Below are 16404 nucleotides of genomic sequence, written 5' to 3' on the forward strand. Positions count from 1 at the left end.
TCACCTCCCCCCCCCTCCGCCCTCCTCGGGGGCTGCTGCTGTGAAAGTCTTGGCTGCCAACCAACCCCCCCCGGCCCCCCTTCTCACACCGTGACGCCGGCGGCTGCGAGCGGTGCCCCCAGCCCCGCGCCCCGCCGCCGTGCCAACCCGTCGAGCAGACGGCACGGCAGGCGGGCAGCTCCGCCCTGCCCAGGCGGAGGGGTCCGGATACGGTCTGCAGCCCCCCGCCCTGGCACCCCCCCGATCTTCATACTCCTCCCCACCCCCCACCCCTCGATCATACCCCCACCCCCCCGCACCCTGCTCCTCCCGCGACCCCCTGCCGCTGCGGGGATGCTTCCTGCGGGAACGACCCTGCCCGGATTGCGGTGAGAAGGAAAAACAGCGTCCCCCCGCACCGCACCGTGCCCCCTCCGCACCTGACGTCATGCTGCAGTGGCGGGCGGGGCCGCGCCGTCCGTGCGCGCCGTCCGTGCGCGCCGCCGCGGGAGCGAGCGCGGGGGCCGGGCCGGGCAGGGCGGGGCAGGGCCGTGCCGCGCCCGCCGGTGTCCAGGAGCCCCGGGCGGGCGCCGGGAGCCGCTGCCACCGCGATGGGCGCCCGTCGGCCCAGCGCCGCCGTCCTCCTGCCTCTCCTCTGCCTCTGCGCATCGCTGCCCGGCGGCGCCGCCAACAAAGGTGAGCGGCGGAGCGCCGCGGGCACGGGCACGGGCAGCGGGGCCGGGGGTGCGGCGGGGCGCTCCGCTGGGACCCCCCGGCTGCCCCCCGCACGTTGGCAGCGGCGCATCCAGCCGTCCGTCCGCCCCCGCGGCGCCGGTGCGGCTCCGCGCTGCCCGGCGCTTTGGTCCGGCACGTTTTGTTGTTTTTTTTTTTCGGGGCATCTCCGCGGTCCCCGGCGGCTCCGGCTTGCTTTGCCCCTTCGGGCGCCTTCATCCCATCCCCTCTCTCTACTTTCTCCATCTGTCTCCTGCCACCGCTTTTTTTCTCCATTCTTTCCTCTCCTTCTAACATTCCCCTCGCGTTTTCCCCTTTTCTACCCCCTTGTCTCGCTTTTGTTTCGGTTATCGCAGTTATTTAGCTTTCCTTCCCTTCCTTTAGCGTGCCGAGAGGGAAAATATTGCTTCCCACAGACCCCCGTGGTCTCCGAAGCACAATCCCCTGTCTCCATCTTCCAATTCTAGTTCATCCATCTGGAATCTGTCAATAGGAATTACTGTACCGTTAGGTGTTAACTATGCTGGTTGCTAGTGTGAAACAGTATTTTATGTGCTAAATATGTAAAAAAAAAAAAAAGCCCTAATGCTACAGCGGTAACGTTCTGGATGCAGATGTTCTTTGAACATGGAGAAAGAGGAAGGTTTCTAGATCGATGGCTGTAGACACAGGCACGAGAAATTCATCCGAGGGGAGTCAGTGCGTCAGTAGCCTGGCGGGGTGGGAGAGTCTGAAAACGTGCGAGGGACTCGGGGGTCACCAGGGAACGTGGCATCTTGGGGTGCGTTGGGTGCTTTGGAAGAGGTCAGGCTACAGGGTGGGTGCAAGGCAGAGCTCTGCGCCTGCTGACATTGGCAGGGGCGTTTATCCGGACCGCTCCGGTGCCGAGGGGCCCAGCGGCCAGGCGAGGCCCCGTGGGCTCTGGGTTTTCCCTCTCCCGTTGGAATTTACACTCTGAAACACTTTACCCACCTCTGGCGATTGATTTCGGATTTACAGGAGCTTTCCTGAAGCTGGTGGGAGTCTGCAGCCTAAAAATACTCCTGAAACGTTTTTCTAATCTCCAGGAACTCGTTTCCTGAGGAATCAGATTGGTGATTCCCAAGTTGCAGGTGGATGCAGCAAAGGATTTCTCTCTCTACCACCAGCTTGTTACCCCAGCAACAGGGCAGATTTGGTGTTTGTAGCTATGGATTCCCACCTCGGTGGTGTGGCGCACGGACCAGAGCCGTCACAGAGTGCAGACTGGTGCGGGCAACGGAGGGGTGGGGTGAAACGTGGGCGCTCGCACACAGGAAGGATTCCACCCGCATACTGAGCAGGATGGATGTTTCTCTGGATTTCCTACGCGATGCTTTATAATCTTAATCAATACGGTGAGGGAGAAACGCCAACCCACACTCTTTGCTGCTACGCCAGTCTGGGTCTGCCCGCTCTGTCCTGCCGCTCCATCCCCACTCCGACCTGTCGCCCTGTCTCCTGGCCCACCACCCGCCTCCGGCAGCATCCCCTGGCCCCGATTTGCAGAAGTACTTGGTTGTGAGGGATATACCATCCCCTTTGAGTCAACGCATCACGCCACGCTGGTGTGGTTTCCGAAGATGCTGTGCTGCAGAGGATGAATTCACGTATTGGAAGTAGTGCCCTTGAGGGGAAGGGCTCCATCTCCTACTCCCACCAGCTCCGAGCCGTGCTGGGCTCAAAGTGTTGCTGGGTTGTAATAAATCTTGGTCTCCAGAGGGTGGGAGAGTGGGGGATTATCTGGGAATGGGGGTTGTAACTAGGCCATGTAATATAATCTCTGAGGCCCGTTTGGCAGGGAGTGGGCATGGGGGAGGGGTTTTTTAATTTGTAATGATTTTTTCTTCTCCCTCCCTAGGCCCCCCCCCCCCCCCCTTTATTTCTCCCTTTCCCTGCCCCGGAGCCTGTGTGATAAAGATTAATTTGCTATTTCTGTGCCTGTGACATTTTTCAGAGCCTCCTCCTGGCTGCTGCCTCCATGCCAAGCCTGGCTGGGCTCCAGCCAACGGGATTAGCAAGGAGGGGCCAAGGGAATATGGTGCTTGCCATGGAGTGGGGACGGAAGGAGCAAGGGGCTCTCAGAGGATGTTATTGTAGGTGTAGGATGGCTGGCTGAAAGTCTACCTGGGTACGTGTGTGCAGGTCCTGGGCCTCATTCCAGAGGGTCAGAGGCATTAGGGATAATGGCTGCGTGCAAGACTTGTCCCCTGGGGACACCCCAAGGGAAGATGGATCCTAGATCCTTTAACTATGCCTTTGGTGAGCTGAAGGATTTAGCGTTTGGAATCTGTCTCCAGAATCAAAGTACTTCTGCCTCTTGATTTAATTTTTTTTAACCGCTCCTGCTTTCCTGAGCACCCAGATGCTTCTCCACATATTCCTAATGAGATAGTAATGAGGAGGCCAGAAGGAACACATTGCTTCTGATGAGGTCTCCCAAGAGCCACGTAGAGTGGAATGAAAGAAAGATAACTTCTTCCCCCCAGCCTATTTTAGACTTATTTATTTCCAGAGGAGAAGGTGGGGAGGGGTGGTTGTTACCTGTCATCGGATGATACTCTGCCCTTTTCCCACTGAATCCGTCACTGGTGGCTAATACATTCCTGTGCTCCATCCCTCACCCCAAATCCCCCTCAGCAAACAAGCACAAACCCTGGATTGAAGCTGAGTATCAGGGCATCGTCATGGAGAATGACAACACAGTCCTGCTCAACCCACCGCTGTTTGCACTGGACAAAGATGCTCCACTGCGCTATGCAGGTAGGTGGGGACCAGCTCTGGGAAGGGTGGGAGGCAGGGAGAGACCTCTGAAGAGGCAGAGACAGGGTGACATTCATCCCTGTGCTGGATTCGGGCTCTCTCCAGGAAACCATCACCTCCAAACCTCTTTCTGGAGGAGGTCCCCAGTGAAGCCTGGAGGCAGTTTGGGCACAGCTTGATTTAGGATGCTGTGAGCTGTTTCCCTCAGGGAGAGAAATCGAGGGTGGAGCTAAGCTACTTTTTGACGCAGTTCTGCTATTTCCAAAGATCACATGCACAGCTCCGTGTCCAGGAGCGCTGGAGAAGGCTGGTAGGGCACACTTCGTTGGCAGTGCTACCTCCCCGCACAGGAAGCACAAATCCCTGAAACTACAGATGAGGCTTTATGAGGGTGGTATTCCTGGTGGTTGCTTAGGCTGTGCCTGGAGCTTCCTCACGCATCCTCCTTCAGCTTTGGGAGAGGAAAAGTGGCCTCTCTGAGCTGAACTTTAGGATTTAGGTGACTCTGTCTGCAGTTCCCCTCAGTATCCTGCGTAGGGGTGGATGAGACATCAGGGGTCTTCGTGCTTTGGCTGGCTGGCTGCAATAGATGGCCTGTTTTGCCTTCCTGAGGGATGCAGAGGAGAAATAAGGTGCTCCCTCAGCCACAGCTGTGTAGCATTGATAAATCTAGTTCGAGCCTTGTGACCTCTGATCATAGAATCATAGAAGGATTTGGGTTGGAAAGGACCTCAAAGATTATCTAGTTCCAACCCCCCTGCCAGGCTTTCTTGACGCTGGTCAGGATTCCTTGCCATGGGAGTAGTCTCCAGAGGAGAACAATCTACACCATTAATGGCTGTAAGAGATGGCAGGAGGCACTCCTAGGGAACCAAAAATTGCTCGAAATGAGAGGTGATAATGAGGGAGAAAGGAGGGTGTAACTCAGAGAGGGAGAAAATACGGGTGAGGGAAGCAAAGGGGCGTAATGTGCCCTCCTCAGTCCTTTTCTTTCTCTCCTTCCTCTCTGCCTTTGTGGGTACCAGGTGAAATCTGTGGCTTCAGGATCCATGGGGCAGGGGTACCTTTTGAAGCTGTGATCCTGGACAAAGCTACTGGCGAGGGGCTGATCCGGGCCAAGGAACCAGTGGATTGCGAAGCACACAAGGAGCACACGTTCACCATCCAGGCTTATGACTGCGGAGAGGGACCCGATGGAGCAAATACCAAGAAGTCACACAAGTAAGTGCATGCAGTCCTTACCAAACGCGATCTGTCACGGGAACGCAAATGAAAATTCCCGTGGGAATGCTTCCCTTAGCCAGAAGTATTTTTCTCTAGCCTTGATGCTACAACTCAACATGTCAATAAGACCCAAAACGTTCACAAGTCATGCGAGTGACGCTAGAAATGAGGGCTGCTGGACACTTTTTGTGTCCGAGGGTGGTGGTTTATGTTGCTGCATATAGGCAGGAGGTCAACATTACGGGATTGTTCCTCTTGCTCTTTCTCTGGAGTGGGAAACCATGTCCAAGCTGCCATGTGCCAACATTGCTGCGTTGAAACCAAGGTCTCTTCCCTTGTCCTTGCTTTTGACGCTGGAAATCAGACTGGTGCACTTTAGGGAAGTGACCTACGCTGAAATTTAGGTGGCGTATGGCTCCTCATCAGCCCATCCGTTCTTACTGATGTCTCTCTGCATCAGGGCCACGGTGCACGTTCGAGTAAACGACGTGAACGAGTTCGCTCCTGTCTTTGTGGAGAAGTTGTACCGTGTGGCGGTGACCGAGGGGAAGCTGTACGACCGCATCTTGCGCGTGGAGGCCATCGATGGAGACTGCTCGCCGCAGTACAGCCAGATCTGCTACTATGAGATCCTCACCCCCAATATTCCCTTTCTGATTGACAACGACGGTGAGAATCCGCGCCTGCCGTGAGCGCGTCACTCCCTGTTCCTGCTTTGCTCCCTCTCTGTCTGTCCCGTTTGCTGGCAGGGAGCTGCTCTATAGGAATTTCCTGGCACTGCTGATCTGTCTCTCCTGGTGCAGGGGTGCAGCAGCTGTTTTGCGGGGTGCTATAGCTTGTTACGGCACTGTGCGGCAGGGACTCAACTCCTTTTCGGTCATTTTTGCAGTTGATCAAAAATAAGAGTGGTTTCTAGAGGGAACATCTTTGAGGAGACTGTCTTTCCTTTCCCTTCACCTCTTTGCTTTGCCCAGAGAGGTTGTGGAGTCTCCTTCTCCGGAGACGTTCCAAACCCACCTGGATGCGTTCTTGTGTGATCTGATCTAGGTGGTCCTGCTCCGGCAGGGGGATTGGACTAGATGATCCTTTGAGGACCCTTCCAATCCCTGACATTCCGGGATTCTGTGATTCTGTGTAACCAGGGAACATCGAGAACACGGAGAAGCTGCAGTACAGCGGAGATCGTCTCTACAAATTCACAGTGACGGCCTATGACTGCGGAAAGAAGCGGGCTTCTGATGATGCTGAAGTGGAAATCCAGGTGAAACCCACCTGCAAGCCCAGCTGGCAGGGTATGAAACCTCCAAGCACAGTTAGGTCTTCTCCTTGCTTTTGCTGGACTACTCCTCAGTGCTACTCGTTGGAAATGTTTGTATATACACATACGAATTTGCACGCACGTGTCTATGGTTAAATTCTGTCACCGACCCATCAGTCTCATCTAAGGAGATGCAGCAGGCATCTAAGTCTGTTGCAAAGCCACTGGAAGGCAATTCTAACATTGGAAAATCGTTCCTTGGATTACTGTGAACTCCTATGTATTTGAGAAGGCTCATAGGCTGTGCTCAATGTAGGTGGGTTTTGGTGCTGCTTGTCTTGAGGATCTTTGGCTTTTCTAGAGGTGCTGTGTGCCCACAGGTTCACCTTAGTCAATAGGATTAAGGGGAAATCCAACACAGCTATATAGCTGCTCTGCCTGATGAGAGAGGTTAACAATCCAGAGAACGATGCTACATCGGTACTAGCTGTAGAAGATGAGAATTTGGACTCTTTGTGCTTCCAGGAAATCTTCCCTTGCGCTGATGCCAGCTGCATGAAGTTGGCTTTTCAACGCAGGAAGGGCCCAAAATCTCCGTTTCTGGGCTAGTCCGTAGGTGCCGCTTGCGTGTGCACCAAATGTTCTGGCCTTGGGTCCTTGGGCAGGACCTAATCTCTCTCTTTCTCTTCTTCATTAGGCTGGAACAAGAGGATTGAGTACACACCGGGCGCAGGCAGCCTCGCGCTCTTCCCCAGCATTCACCTGGAGACCTGCGATGAGCCCCTCTGGAACATCCAGGCCACGGTGGAGCTGCAGACGAGCCACGTGGCCAAGGGCTGCGACCGGGATAACTACTCCGAGAAGTCGCTTCGCAAACTCTGCGGTGAATCGGCTCTTTCCTGGGCCGTGGGCAGCTGTGGCACAGCACCCTGCCCCTTCCCCTGGAGGGGTTCACAGGGGTAGCTCTGTGCCTGGCACAGCGGAGATGCTGGGGGACGTGTTCCTCATGGGAGCGGTGGGGCTGTGAGGACACCTCTCTCACGTGCTGTGTTAAGGGATGTCCTGCCCATATCTACACGGGGCTCCCCGTGCTTTCCTCACCGGGAAGCCAGAGGTTCCCGTGCATTGCCCCGTTTCACAGAGTCTGTGGGACTTCCCTCAGCAGGGATGGAAAAGTCACCGTCCTTCTCCAGATAGGAGAAGGCTTATAGGCAGCTCCTCCTCTCCCTGTGCTCTGGGATGTCACAACGAGCCCTCCAGCATCCTCTTTGTCTGTTCCCCAGTTCTCAGGCTCCTTATTCTCCCGTGCTGACGTTCCTGACTCCTTCCCTTCTCGATAGGTGCTGCCTCCGGAGAGATCGACCTGCTACCGGTGCCTGGCCCTACGGCAAACTGGACCGCGCGGCTGTCGGTGCACTACAGCCAGGACAGCAGCCTCATCTACTGGTTCAACGGCAGCCAGGCTGCCCAGGTGCCGGTGGCGAGTGGGCTGAATGCCCACGAGGGGCTGAGCGACCACTTCACGCTGTCCGTGTGGATGAAGCATGCCGTGGTGCCTGGCAAGGGCAGGCGGGAAGAGGAGACGGTGATCTGCAGCACCGTGCGGAGCGGTGAGACGCTTTTCCTGGGGTGGTGACACTTCTGCCCAATGCCTCTAGCTTATTAGAAGGGGTTGTCCCTGCAGGTGGGAATCTCTGCGTTCCAGAGCGGGAACAGGGGTCCCTCCTTAGGAATGTAGCTTCCATGAGCACACGGTGCCAAGTGCCAGTCATGTAGACCAGCATGTGCTTCTGGGCTCTGGCTAGTAAGGCTGCTCCGAGGTGTGATCCATAACTCCCTGTGCTTGTCCCGGGCAGAGGATGGCTACTCGCATTACTCTCTGGCCGTGCACGGCTGCCGGATTGCTTTCCTCTACTGGCCATTGCTGGAAAGTGCGAGGCCTGTGAAGTTCCTCTGGAAGCTTGAGCAGGTGAGGGAGCGTTTGCCTCTTCCCCACGTCCCTTCTCCTTCTGCTCTTTGCTCATCCCTTCTTCTGCTGTCTGACCTAGGTCTGCGATGATGAATGGCACCATTATGCCCTCAACCTGGAGTTCCCCACCGTCACGCTCTACGTGGATGGCGTCTCTTACGACCCTGCCCTCATCCATGACAATGGCCTCATCCACCCGCCGCGGCAGGAACCCTCGCTCATGATTGGAGCCTGCTGGACCGGTGAGTGCCCGCTCCCTGAAACATGCTCTTCCCATATGGGGAACGAGTGGAGGGAGAGCCAGAAGAGGTGAAAGAAACACCACCCGATACTAAATGGTGCGAGCCACGTTGCAGTCTGTACAAAGGACAAATCATTCTGTAGAGGGGTTGGAGGACAAAGATGGGGTTAGGAACATAGTTGAGCCACTGCCAGGTTAAGACCTGTCCTGTGGAGACGTAAGGCTGCGTTTCCCAGGTCTTTCAGTTCTCCTGCAAGACTGCAGCAGGACAGAACTTGCCTTCACTCTGGCAAGATCAAATCTTTGCTGTAGTACTGCTCCTCCTGGGTCAGGGATCTTCCCACAGCTCTGTGCTCACGATTGGCCTTTTGCAACCAACAAATGTTCATTGGCTTGGGACACTCTCCTGGAGCCATCTGAGTTTCAAAGGGATGCTGAGAACACAGCTCGTTGCGAACATGGCTGGGACCACGTTCCATAAGTGGGAATCAGTTAATTCCTAGCATAGATGTATCAGGAAAGGAGAAAAAACCAACCCTATCCTTGTATAGGATGTTGCCTGGCCCTGTGACTACGCTCTTCCGATGCCTTATTGCTTGTCTGAATGTTCTCCTTTTGCAGAGGAGAAAAACAAAGAAAAAACCAAAGGAAACGAGAACTCCACTGATACTGTACAAGGTAGGGAAAAGAAAGAAGATGGTTCTCTTCTCCTCTTCACCATGCATGACTATCTCTTCTTGCATGGTGCCTTCCTCATACAGCTCCCCCAGTCCTGTCCTGCCACCTCCCACCATCTTGGGAGGAAACCCCTTATTTGGCAGATTGGTCCTTGATACCTTGATATCCGTGGAGCATGTAAAGGCTGATAGGAGGACTCCAGCCTGCTTTGAGAGATGGAGTGTGCTTGTCATGTGGAGAAAATGTCCTCCTGCCTGATCATTAACGTTGGTCTCTGAAGAACGCAATAGCCATTAGAGACATCAGGAGATGTCCCCTCATCCCTATCTATCTATGGAACATATAGTTTCTTTTAAAAGCCCTCACAGGAAGCAGAGTGAGAAGGGGACAAGAAATTGTTTCCATCTGGCATTCAGCAGTTTGGCAGAAACTTCTCTACGCTACCCACCGTTCACTGCCCTGGTCTTTCTGTTGGTCTGGTTTTCTCCCTTTCCCCCATCTGGAATTCAAAACACTGTCATCTCCTTACTTCAGCATCCCCCGCCTTCCTGTTGTCTTTGCTTTTCCACGTCCCTCGCCCCCCTCTGTCTCTCTCCACCTCCCTTAACATCTGTATGTCCCTCACACTCTTGCTTTTGTCGTCTTTGCTTTCCCATGTTGCACCCCTCTGTCTCTCTCCAGCTCCCTTAACATCCGTGTGTCCCTCACACTCTTGCTTTTGTTGTCTTTGTTCTCTTCCTTGCCGTGTCTCTCACCCCCTCCACCTCCCATGTTTCCCTCAGGAGATCCTCTGTCGATCCACCACTACTTCCATGGTTACTTGGCTGGCTTCACTGTGCGCCCTGGTAGCTTGGAGAGCCGGGAGGTTATTGAATGCCTGTATGCCTGCCGTGAGGGGCTTGATTACAGTGACTTCGACAGTCTGGGCAAAGGGATGAAGGTATGCCCATCTGCCCAGCTTGCATGGGTCTCCTCCACTCTCCTCCCCAGCCTTGCTTCCGAGGACTTTGCCTGCTCCCCCACCTCAGACAACTCCCCACCTTTCTCCTTTGTGTCTCTCTTAGCCTGGACTCTTGGCATTTGCCAAGGAACCGAGTGTTTTCTTCTCTTCCACCCCTAGGTTCATGTGAACCCCTCTCAGTCCCTGCTCACCTTGGAGGGTGATGACGTGGAAACCTTCAACCACGCAATCCAGCACGTGGCTTACATGAATTCCCTGCGCTTTGCTACCCCCGGAGTCCGGCCGCTCAGGCTTACCACTACTGTCAAGTGAGTGGACAAAGCAGCACCTCTGGCTAAGTTCAGCAGAAGGATTACCTCTCTTTTGACTAAAATTACACTCCCTCGCCTTGCATTTTATTTCTAATTGACGGTCTCGAAATGGGTAAGGGTCTTCCTGAAAATAAATATCCAAGTATCCAATATCCGAATGGATACTGTAATACTGGGTCCTGGGGTCTATGCAGGTAGCAGAACTTCTGCCTTCACTCGTGGTGGTCCAGGCATGTGGGCTGGTTTTAATTTTCTCCGTGGTATGTGGATGCGACCGAGTCACTTGAAACCCAGTCGTGTCGTTCCTACCATGTTTCCCTGTCTTGCACAGGAGGCTGTAGGGAAGCTTTAGGAAGGCTAGAAGGAAAAAGGGGAGTCCCTGCAGTGGCAGTAACGGGCAGGAGGTGTTTCACAGCGTTGTTAGTGGAAGCTTGGGCCAACTGATACCTTCTGCTTCTCTCCTTCAGGTGTTTCAGCGAAGAGTCCTGTGTCTCCATTCCTGACGTAGAAGGTTATGTTGTGGTGCTACAGCCTGACGCCCCCCAGATCCTATTGAGTGGCAACACCCACTTTGCTCATCCTGCATCAGACTTTGAGGCTCCCGATGGGGTCCCCCTGTTCCCCAACCTCCAGATCACCTGCTCTATTTCCCACCAGGTGGAGGCCAAGAAGGATGAGAATTGGCATGGTACCGGTGAGTGGAGTACAGGGCGAGGTGTGAGAGACAAACTGGAAAAACCTGCAAGTGTCGCTGTGCTGCAGAGGAAGTAAAGTCCTTCCCTACAGCCGAGCTAGGAGAGAGGTTACAAATGGAGAAGCAAGGCACGTTGTCTGGCAGGATGTAGGCTAATCGGTTCTTAGCCCTTTCTGCTCCTCCCTGTACTTTTTCTATCCACCCAGTTCCTTTGCCTCACTCTTTTCTTCTTTCCCAGGCTGCTCATTCCTAATCCTTTTTACGTTTTACCTGCATTTCCCTTTATTGAATCCAGCACTGGATGGATGTCCTGCCTGTTACTCTCTCCACTCCTCTTACTCAGTCTCCTCCTTCCTTCTCTCTTCCTTTCCTTATTTCTTGCCCCCTCCCATCCCTTCCTGTGCCGCTTATTCCTGTGAATTCCCCACTCAGTTTCCTCCCACTCTTTAGTATCTCGTCCCTCAATTTCTCTCCATCAGCCTCAGATTTCTTCTCTGCACTCGGTGCTCCACGTGTCCTTTCACTTCTTTCCTATCTGCTCTGGTAATGGGATTTTTTGCAGGGGAAAGCTTTCAAAAGCCCTCAGGGTCTGGGAGCGTGGGATAGAGTTGTTCCTAATTTGCACGTTGTCATTGTCAACAGAGTCCTTACAGCCAAGATGTGTTATCCTGAACCGGTCTGATAATAAGATCTCGTTCCAAAATAAAGTGACTTTATTATGTGCATAAATAATGCCGTTAGAAGCCGGGGGGACTCCTCCAACAAGTAATTAGACTGACAGTGATTTTACTCCAGGTCAGTGCTAGCCAGAGAAAGAGAAGTCATTACGTATGACGTGAGCACTTTGAAGCGAGTGAGTACCAGTCTGAGTAACTCCTGCCTGCACTGATGGCTGACGGGCTCTCTGGCCCTGTCTTCCTTCTGTTTGCATCTCAGTGACGGACACACGAATGTCCGATGAGATCGTGCACAACCTGGACGGCTGCGAGATCTCGTTGGTGGGAGATGACTTGGACCCAGAGAGGGAGTATCTGCTCTTGGATGGAGCCCTGCTGCAGCAGCGGGGCCTGGAGCTTGTTAACACCTCTGCCTACCTGACCATCACAGGTATGTCCTCTCCTTGGCCACGGCGGTCTAGTTACGCCCCCCCCACTGCCTGTCGGGCATCGCTGGGAGAAGCACTTAGCCCGATGTTAGACGTGCACTGGTGTGCTTTGTGAGACTGTGAGACGGAACCATTTGTTGAACTCTTGGCTTTTGGAAGTCCCAAGCTCTGACCCAGGTTTCTACCACTCCTCCTGACTTACTCTCATTGCTCTTGGGGTTTGGTGTTCTCAGATGCCAGCGGCGTTTTGTGTGTCATGGCCAGGGGACAGCACAGCCCACAGGTTGTGGACTGGTGCAACGGTATTGTGCTCTCCAGAACTTAACAGAGCTGCTGCTTTTGATCCTTCCTTCCCTTCCGTGTGTTTTAGCAGTGCAAGCAGGGATTTCATCAGGTCCTCTGCAGCCAGCTCCAGCTGTGCTCCCTTCCCAAAATCAATGGACCCAGCTTTGCCTTGGATTCCTCTATAGCTCCTAGTTGCTACGGGGTTTTGATGCCAGATGACTTTGAAGCAGGAGCTTCCTCACTCCACCCCGATTCTCTCTTCTGGTCTCAGGTGTGGAGAGCATTGCGGTTTACGAGGAAATCCTGCGCCAGGTCTCCTACCACATCAACCGTGGTGCTGCTCTTTATGAAAGGAAGTTCCACCTGTCCTGCACTGAGATGAATGGGCGCTACTCCAGCAATGAGTTTACCGTTGAGGTACAAGATCAATACGTGCACATATAGGTGCTTGCGCGTGCCTGGAGAGGACCTGGTGGGTGGGATGCACATGATGTAGAACGTACCCTGAACACAGGGCTGAGTCTCTCTCACTCTGGTCTTTCTGCAGATGAATGTCCTCCACAACATGAACCGAGCTGCTCATCCTAACCACATGCTGAGTTCCCAGCAGTTCGTGCACCGAGGCCAGCATTTACCCCCAGAGCTATCTGGGCACAGTTTGGCAAGCACCCATAACAACCCAAGTATGTAGCACTATCTTTTGAATTTATTCTTTTAGATCAGGATATCGATTATTTTCTGATATCCCAGTAGAACCTACAGCAGAGGATTCCTTTCAGGCTCCCTGTACCCATCTGACCAAGTTCTCATTAAGCCCTGTCCCACTCTTCATTACCAAACGGGCTGCAGCCTGTGCCAAATTGTGGTTCAGACCTTGGTGCAGCAATCCTCCTCTTTCGGCGTGTGGTTTTCTCGATGTAAAATCTCCACCTGAGAAGGTCTAAAAAGAACAACTGTAGGCTGGTGTTATTTCCTTAGTGCACTTTGCAAAGGTGCTACGCGGGCTTGGGTGATGTAATTTCAGAAAGAAGCTTCAACAGCAAGAGAGAAACGAGAGAATCAAGACTGCCACTGCTCTAAAAAAGAGAGATGGCAACTAGGTGGCCATCAGCAAGGCAAAAAATATGGGAGATGGCACCACACAGACAAGAGGAGGATTCTTGCCCCCAAAACGGAGGACAGAGAAGCCTGAAAGCTAGACCAGAGATTAGATTAGCTGCTTTTTCCTGGCAGCCCTGTGCCACAAGCATGACTGTAGTCTTAATGGCTCCTCCTGGGCTGTGAAAGCTCTAGGGGTGTCGCAGAGGACCCTGTGTTGGTTTTGGCCCCCCGTTGTAGGGAACATGGAAAGCACCTTTGGTGCCAGCTTTCGCTGCAGCTTCCTGCAGCAGCTCATCCCAAGCTGGTCCAGTCCTGCAGCTGGCACTGAGCCACTGCAGGGACAGCCTACGTACGTGCCAGGAGAGCCCCGAAACTCAGCCTTTGGCACCCCCTTCCCCAGCTCTGCCCGACGGCAGCAAAAAAGGAAAAGTTGTCCCTGCTGTACAGAACCACCCAGAACAAACCCACGGAGGGTCTGGATAGATTTTGCCGGGAGGGGGGGGTTATCTGGGGAGCCAACGCTCAGCCTATGGTCCTAGAACAAAGGGGTGGGAGCTGGGCTAAGGGTCTTGGGTGAATTTCAAGTTTTCTCCTGCAGAGACGCCAGGCTTTGCCTGTGGCACTAATCAGAAGGCTGTCAGAGCCCTCACCTCGGCCCCATGGGCAAAAGAGACTTCTTTGGGCTTCCTTCTTTCTCTGCTGCTTGCACAGAAATCACACCCTCTGAAAGTCATCCTCGTGCCCTTGGAGGCTCTCCCCAGCACACATTTCTCCCTCCCAAGGGGAGGATACAAATGGCTGCCGCGTGACATTGTCTGGTGACTTCTGGAGACAAAGATGTGCAGAAGATACAGGCTGGGCCGACATCAGAGGGTGCCTGGACCGAGGCATCCTGCCAAACTGCGCTGGCCTCAAGCAAAGATACAGCAGCTGAAAGCAGGAACTGCCTGTGCCCAAGGGAGCAGAAAAGCCAGGGCATGTTCCTGCCTACACCAAAAACCCAAGCTCTGCCCAGGAACCCCAGTTCCTACAGGTCAGGTTGGAAATACACGTTTTCTGTGACAGGCTCTAACCACACCTTCTCGTTTTTTTTTCTCCAAAGTGGTCCCCAGTGCTGCCACGGTCATCATTGTGGTGTGCGTGGGCTTCCTGGCGCTCATGGTGATCCTTGGCATCCTGCGCATCCACTCCCTGCACCGGCGGGGAATGGGGCAAGAGGTCCCGGGGGCTGCGGAAGGGGAGCACGCAAGCACCGGAGGCAAAGAGGGTGACATGTTCTGGGACGACTCAGCCCTCACCATCATAGTCAACCCCATGGAGGTGAGGAGCAGCCGCAGTGGCTGGGACTGGGTGGGCAGCTGGGTGGCCAGGTCCTTACCCCGTGTCTCACTTCCCCAGTCCTACCAGAGCTGCCAGGAAAGGGCAGCAGAAAGCGGCGAGGGCAGAACCAGCCAGGGCATGGAGGATGAAGACGACAGCACCGACTCGGAGACGCCCGACTCCCCGGACAGCACCGACGTGAACGACCGACACATCATCGGCAAAAGCGACAGCTCTCACCGCTACTAGGAGCTTTAAAACACCAGTCCAAGGGATCCCCCAAACCAGATGGCTGGAAGGAGGAGGTGTCTTAACTTCTTCCTTCCCCCACCGTGTGTACACATGCTCTCCTCCCTCACTTGTCATTTCTGCCTCCCCTGTTCCTTCATCTTCTGCCATTGCCCATTGTGGACATTCCCCACGTTATCGACACCCCACGTGGCTCTCCAGGAACGTGTCTGAGGGCACTTGCACATGACAGTGGCACAGTTCAAACTGTGATGAGGAAGGAGGGGAAACGAACAGGAATTTGGAAGGAAGAGCCAGCCATAGGGCTCAGAGTGGGGCCTCTTCACCACCCCTCCCCAGATATTATATATATATATTGTATATTTTTTCAATGTTGTCGTTTGAGGTTTATTCTCGTTTCATGCAAAAAAAAAAAAAAAAAAAAAAAAATCCCACTGCAGCTTGTGTCGCTTTGTAAAATTGTCGATATTCCTAAACTAAATGAATGAAGGTACGAAGGATGAGGAAACAAAGTGGATTTTAAAATAAATGGATTTCAAATAAAACGTTCAGGGCTTCTGCAGTTTTTCACCACAAGCAGGGAAAGAAAACAGTGTAGCCTCTAATATGAGACTGGAGACTGTCCAGCACGTGTATTTACTGAAATTACTGCCTTATCTCAGGGAAGGGTTACATTTTTGAGTATGTGTTGGAACAAGAAAAACACATCACCCCTCACCCTACCCTCCACCTTTTTGAGAGTCAAAATACTCTTTGTAAACACAACGTAGCCCTCCCCAGGACGCAGGGCTGAGAACCCACAGAGGAACAGAAGCCATCCCAACCTGTCACAGGCAAGTGGAACACATGAAGCAAGCTGAATTCTTGAATACAGAAAAAAAAATAAGGCTCTTTCCATACACTTAGTGTATCATCAGTAGAAATCCTCAGCTTCATCCATCTTTTCACCTGACCCGCTTTCTTTACCAGCACAGAAGAGCATGTTTCACAACAGAGGTTCCAGCTTGTAGCAGCACAGATCCAGGACTTCTGAGGGAAGGAGGTGTCCTCCTTTCTGTTGGGCATGGAAGGGATGGAAACACAACAGATATTGGCAAAGTGTGGCTGTGAGCCCAGCAGCATGAGTTGTTAGGGGAGTGCTTCACAGCGGGTCGTGCTTCCTCCCTCCATCTACTGAGTCTGCTTATTCAGACTGCAAGAAGAAAAGAGGCTGTGAGCTGCCTGACACGTCTCAGGGCAACGTCTGCAACATGTTAAGGACCCAAAGGAGTATTCTGCACTGGGACATTTGCTGGAAGCTGAGGTAGAGAAGTCCTCCTGCCTCCACGTCCAGCTGTGCCCACGTATGGTTGTTACTGGGTCCAAAAGAAGTGAACATGCTGAGGCTATCTAAGATACTTGTATGCTTGCTCCTTTGTCTCCCTCCCAGTAAGTTCCATGCCCTTGTTTCATGCAAGGAGCTTACAGCAGGCACTGTCAAACCAGTGCCCTGACATCCTGAAGCACTGGAATAATA

General features: G+C 53.5%; 1 protein-coding gene across 1 annotated transcript; it reads left to right on the forward strand.

Annotated features, from left to right (window-relative positions):
* Positions 1-590: 590 nt before the first annotated feature.
* On the forward strand, positions 591-14888 carry CLSTN3 (calsyntenin 3). The gene is made up of 18 exons (XM_086613711.1): positions 591-675; positions 3370-3492; positions 4518-4713; positions 5177-5385; positions 5859-6008; positions 6672-6857; positions 7315-7584; positions 7831-7943; positions 8023-8185; positions 8806-8862; positions 9645-9802; positions 9983-10131; positions 10602-10828; positions 11765-11935; positions 12490-12635; positions 12766-12901; positions 14422-14639; positions 14718-14888. The coding sequence occupies exons 1-18, from the start codon at positions 591-593 to the stop codon at positions 14886-14888; spliced, it is 2928 nt and encodes a 975-aa protein (XP_086469837.1).
* Positions 14889-16404: the final 1516 nt, after the last annotated feature.

Source organism: Tauraco erythrolophus, chromosome 1 (assembly GCF_009769465.1).
Source record: "Tauraco erythrolophus isolate bTauEry1 chromosome 1, bTauEry1.pri, whole genome shotgun sequence".
In the NCBI taxonomy this organism is placed as follows: Eukaryota; Metazoa; Chordata; class Aves; order Musophagiformes; family Musophagidae; genus Tauraco; species Tauraco erythrolophus.

Excerpts from the sequence above, each read along its gene's own strand:
- CLSTN3 (XM_086613711.1), top strand. The coding sequence starts at position 591 with ATGGGCGCCCGTCGGCCCAGCGCCGCCGTCCTCCTGCCTCTCCTCTGC. Across the intron at positions 6,858-7,314 it reads GTCGCTTCGCAAACTCTGCG|GTGCTGCCTCCGGAGAGATC; the intron begins GTGAATCGGCTC and ends CCTTCTCGATAG. Across the intron at positions 9,803-9,982 it reads GTCTGGGCAAAGGGATGAAG|GTTCATGTGAACCCCTCTCA; the intron begins GTATGCCCATCT and ends TTCCACCCCTAG.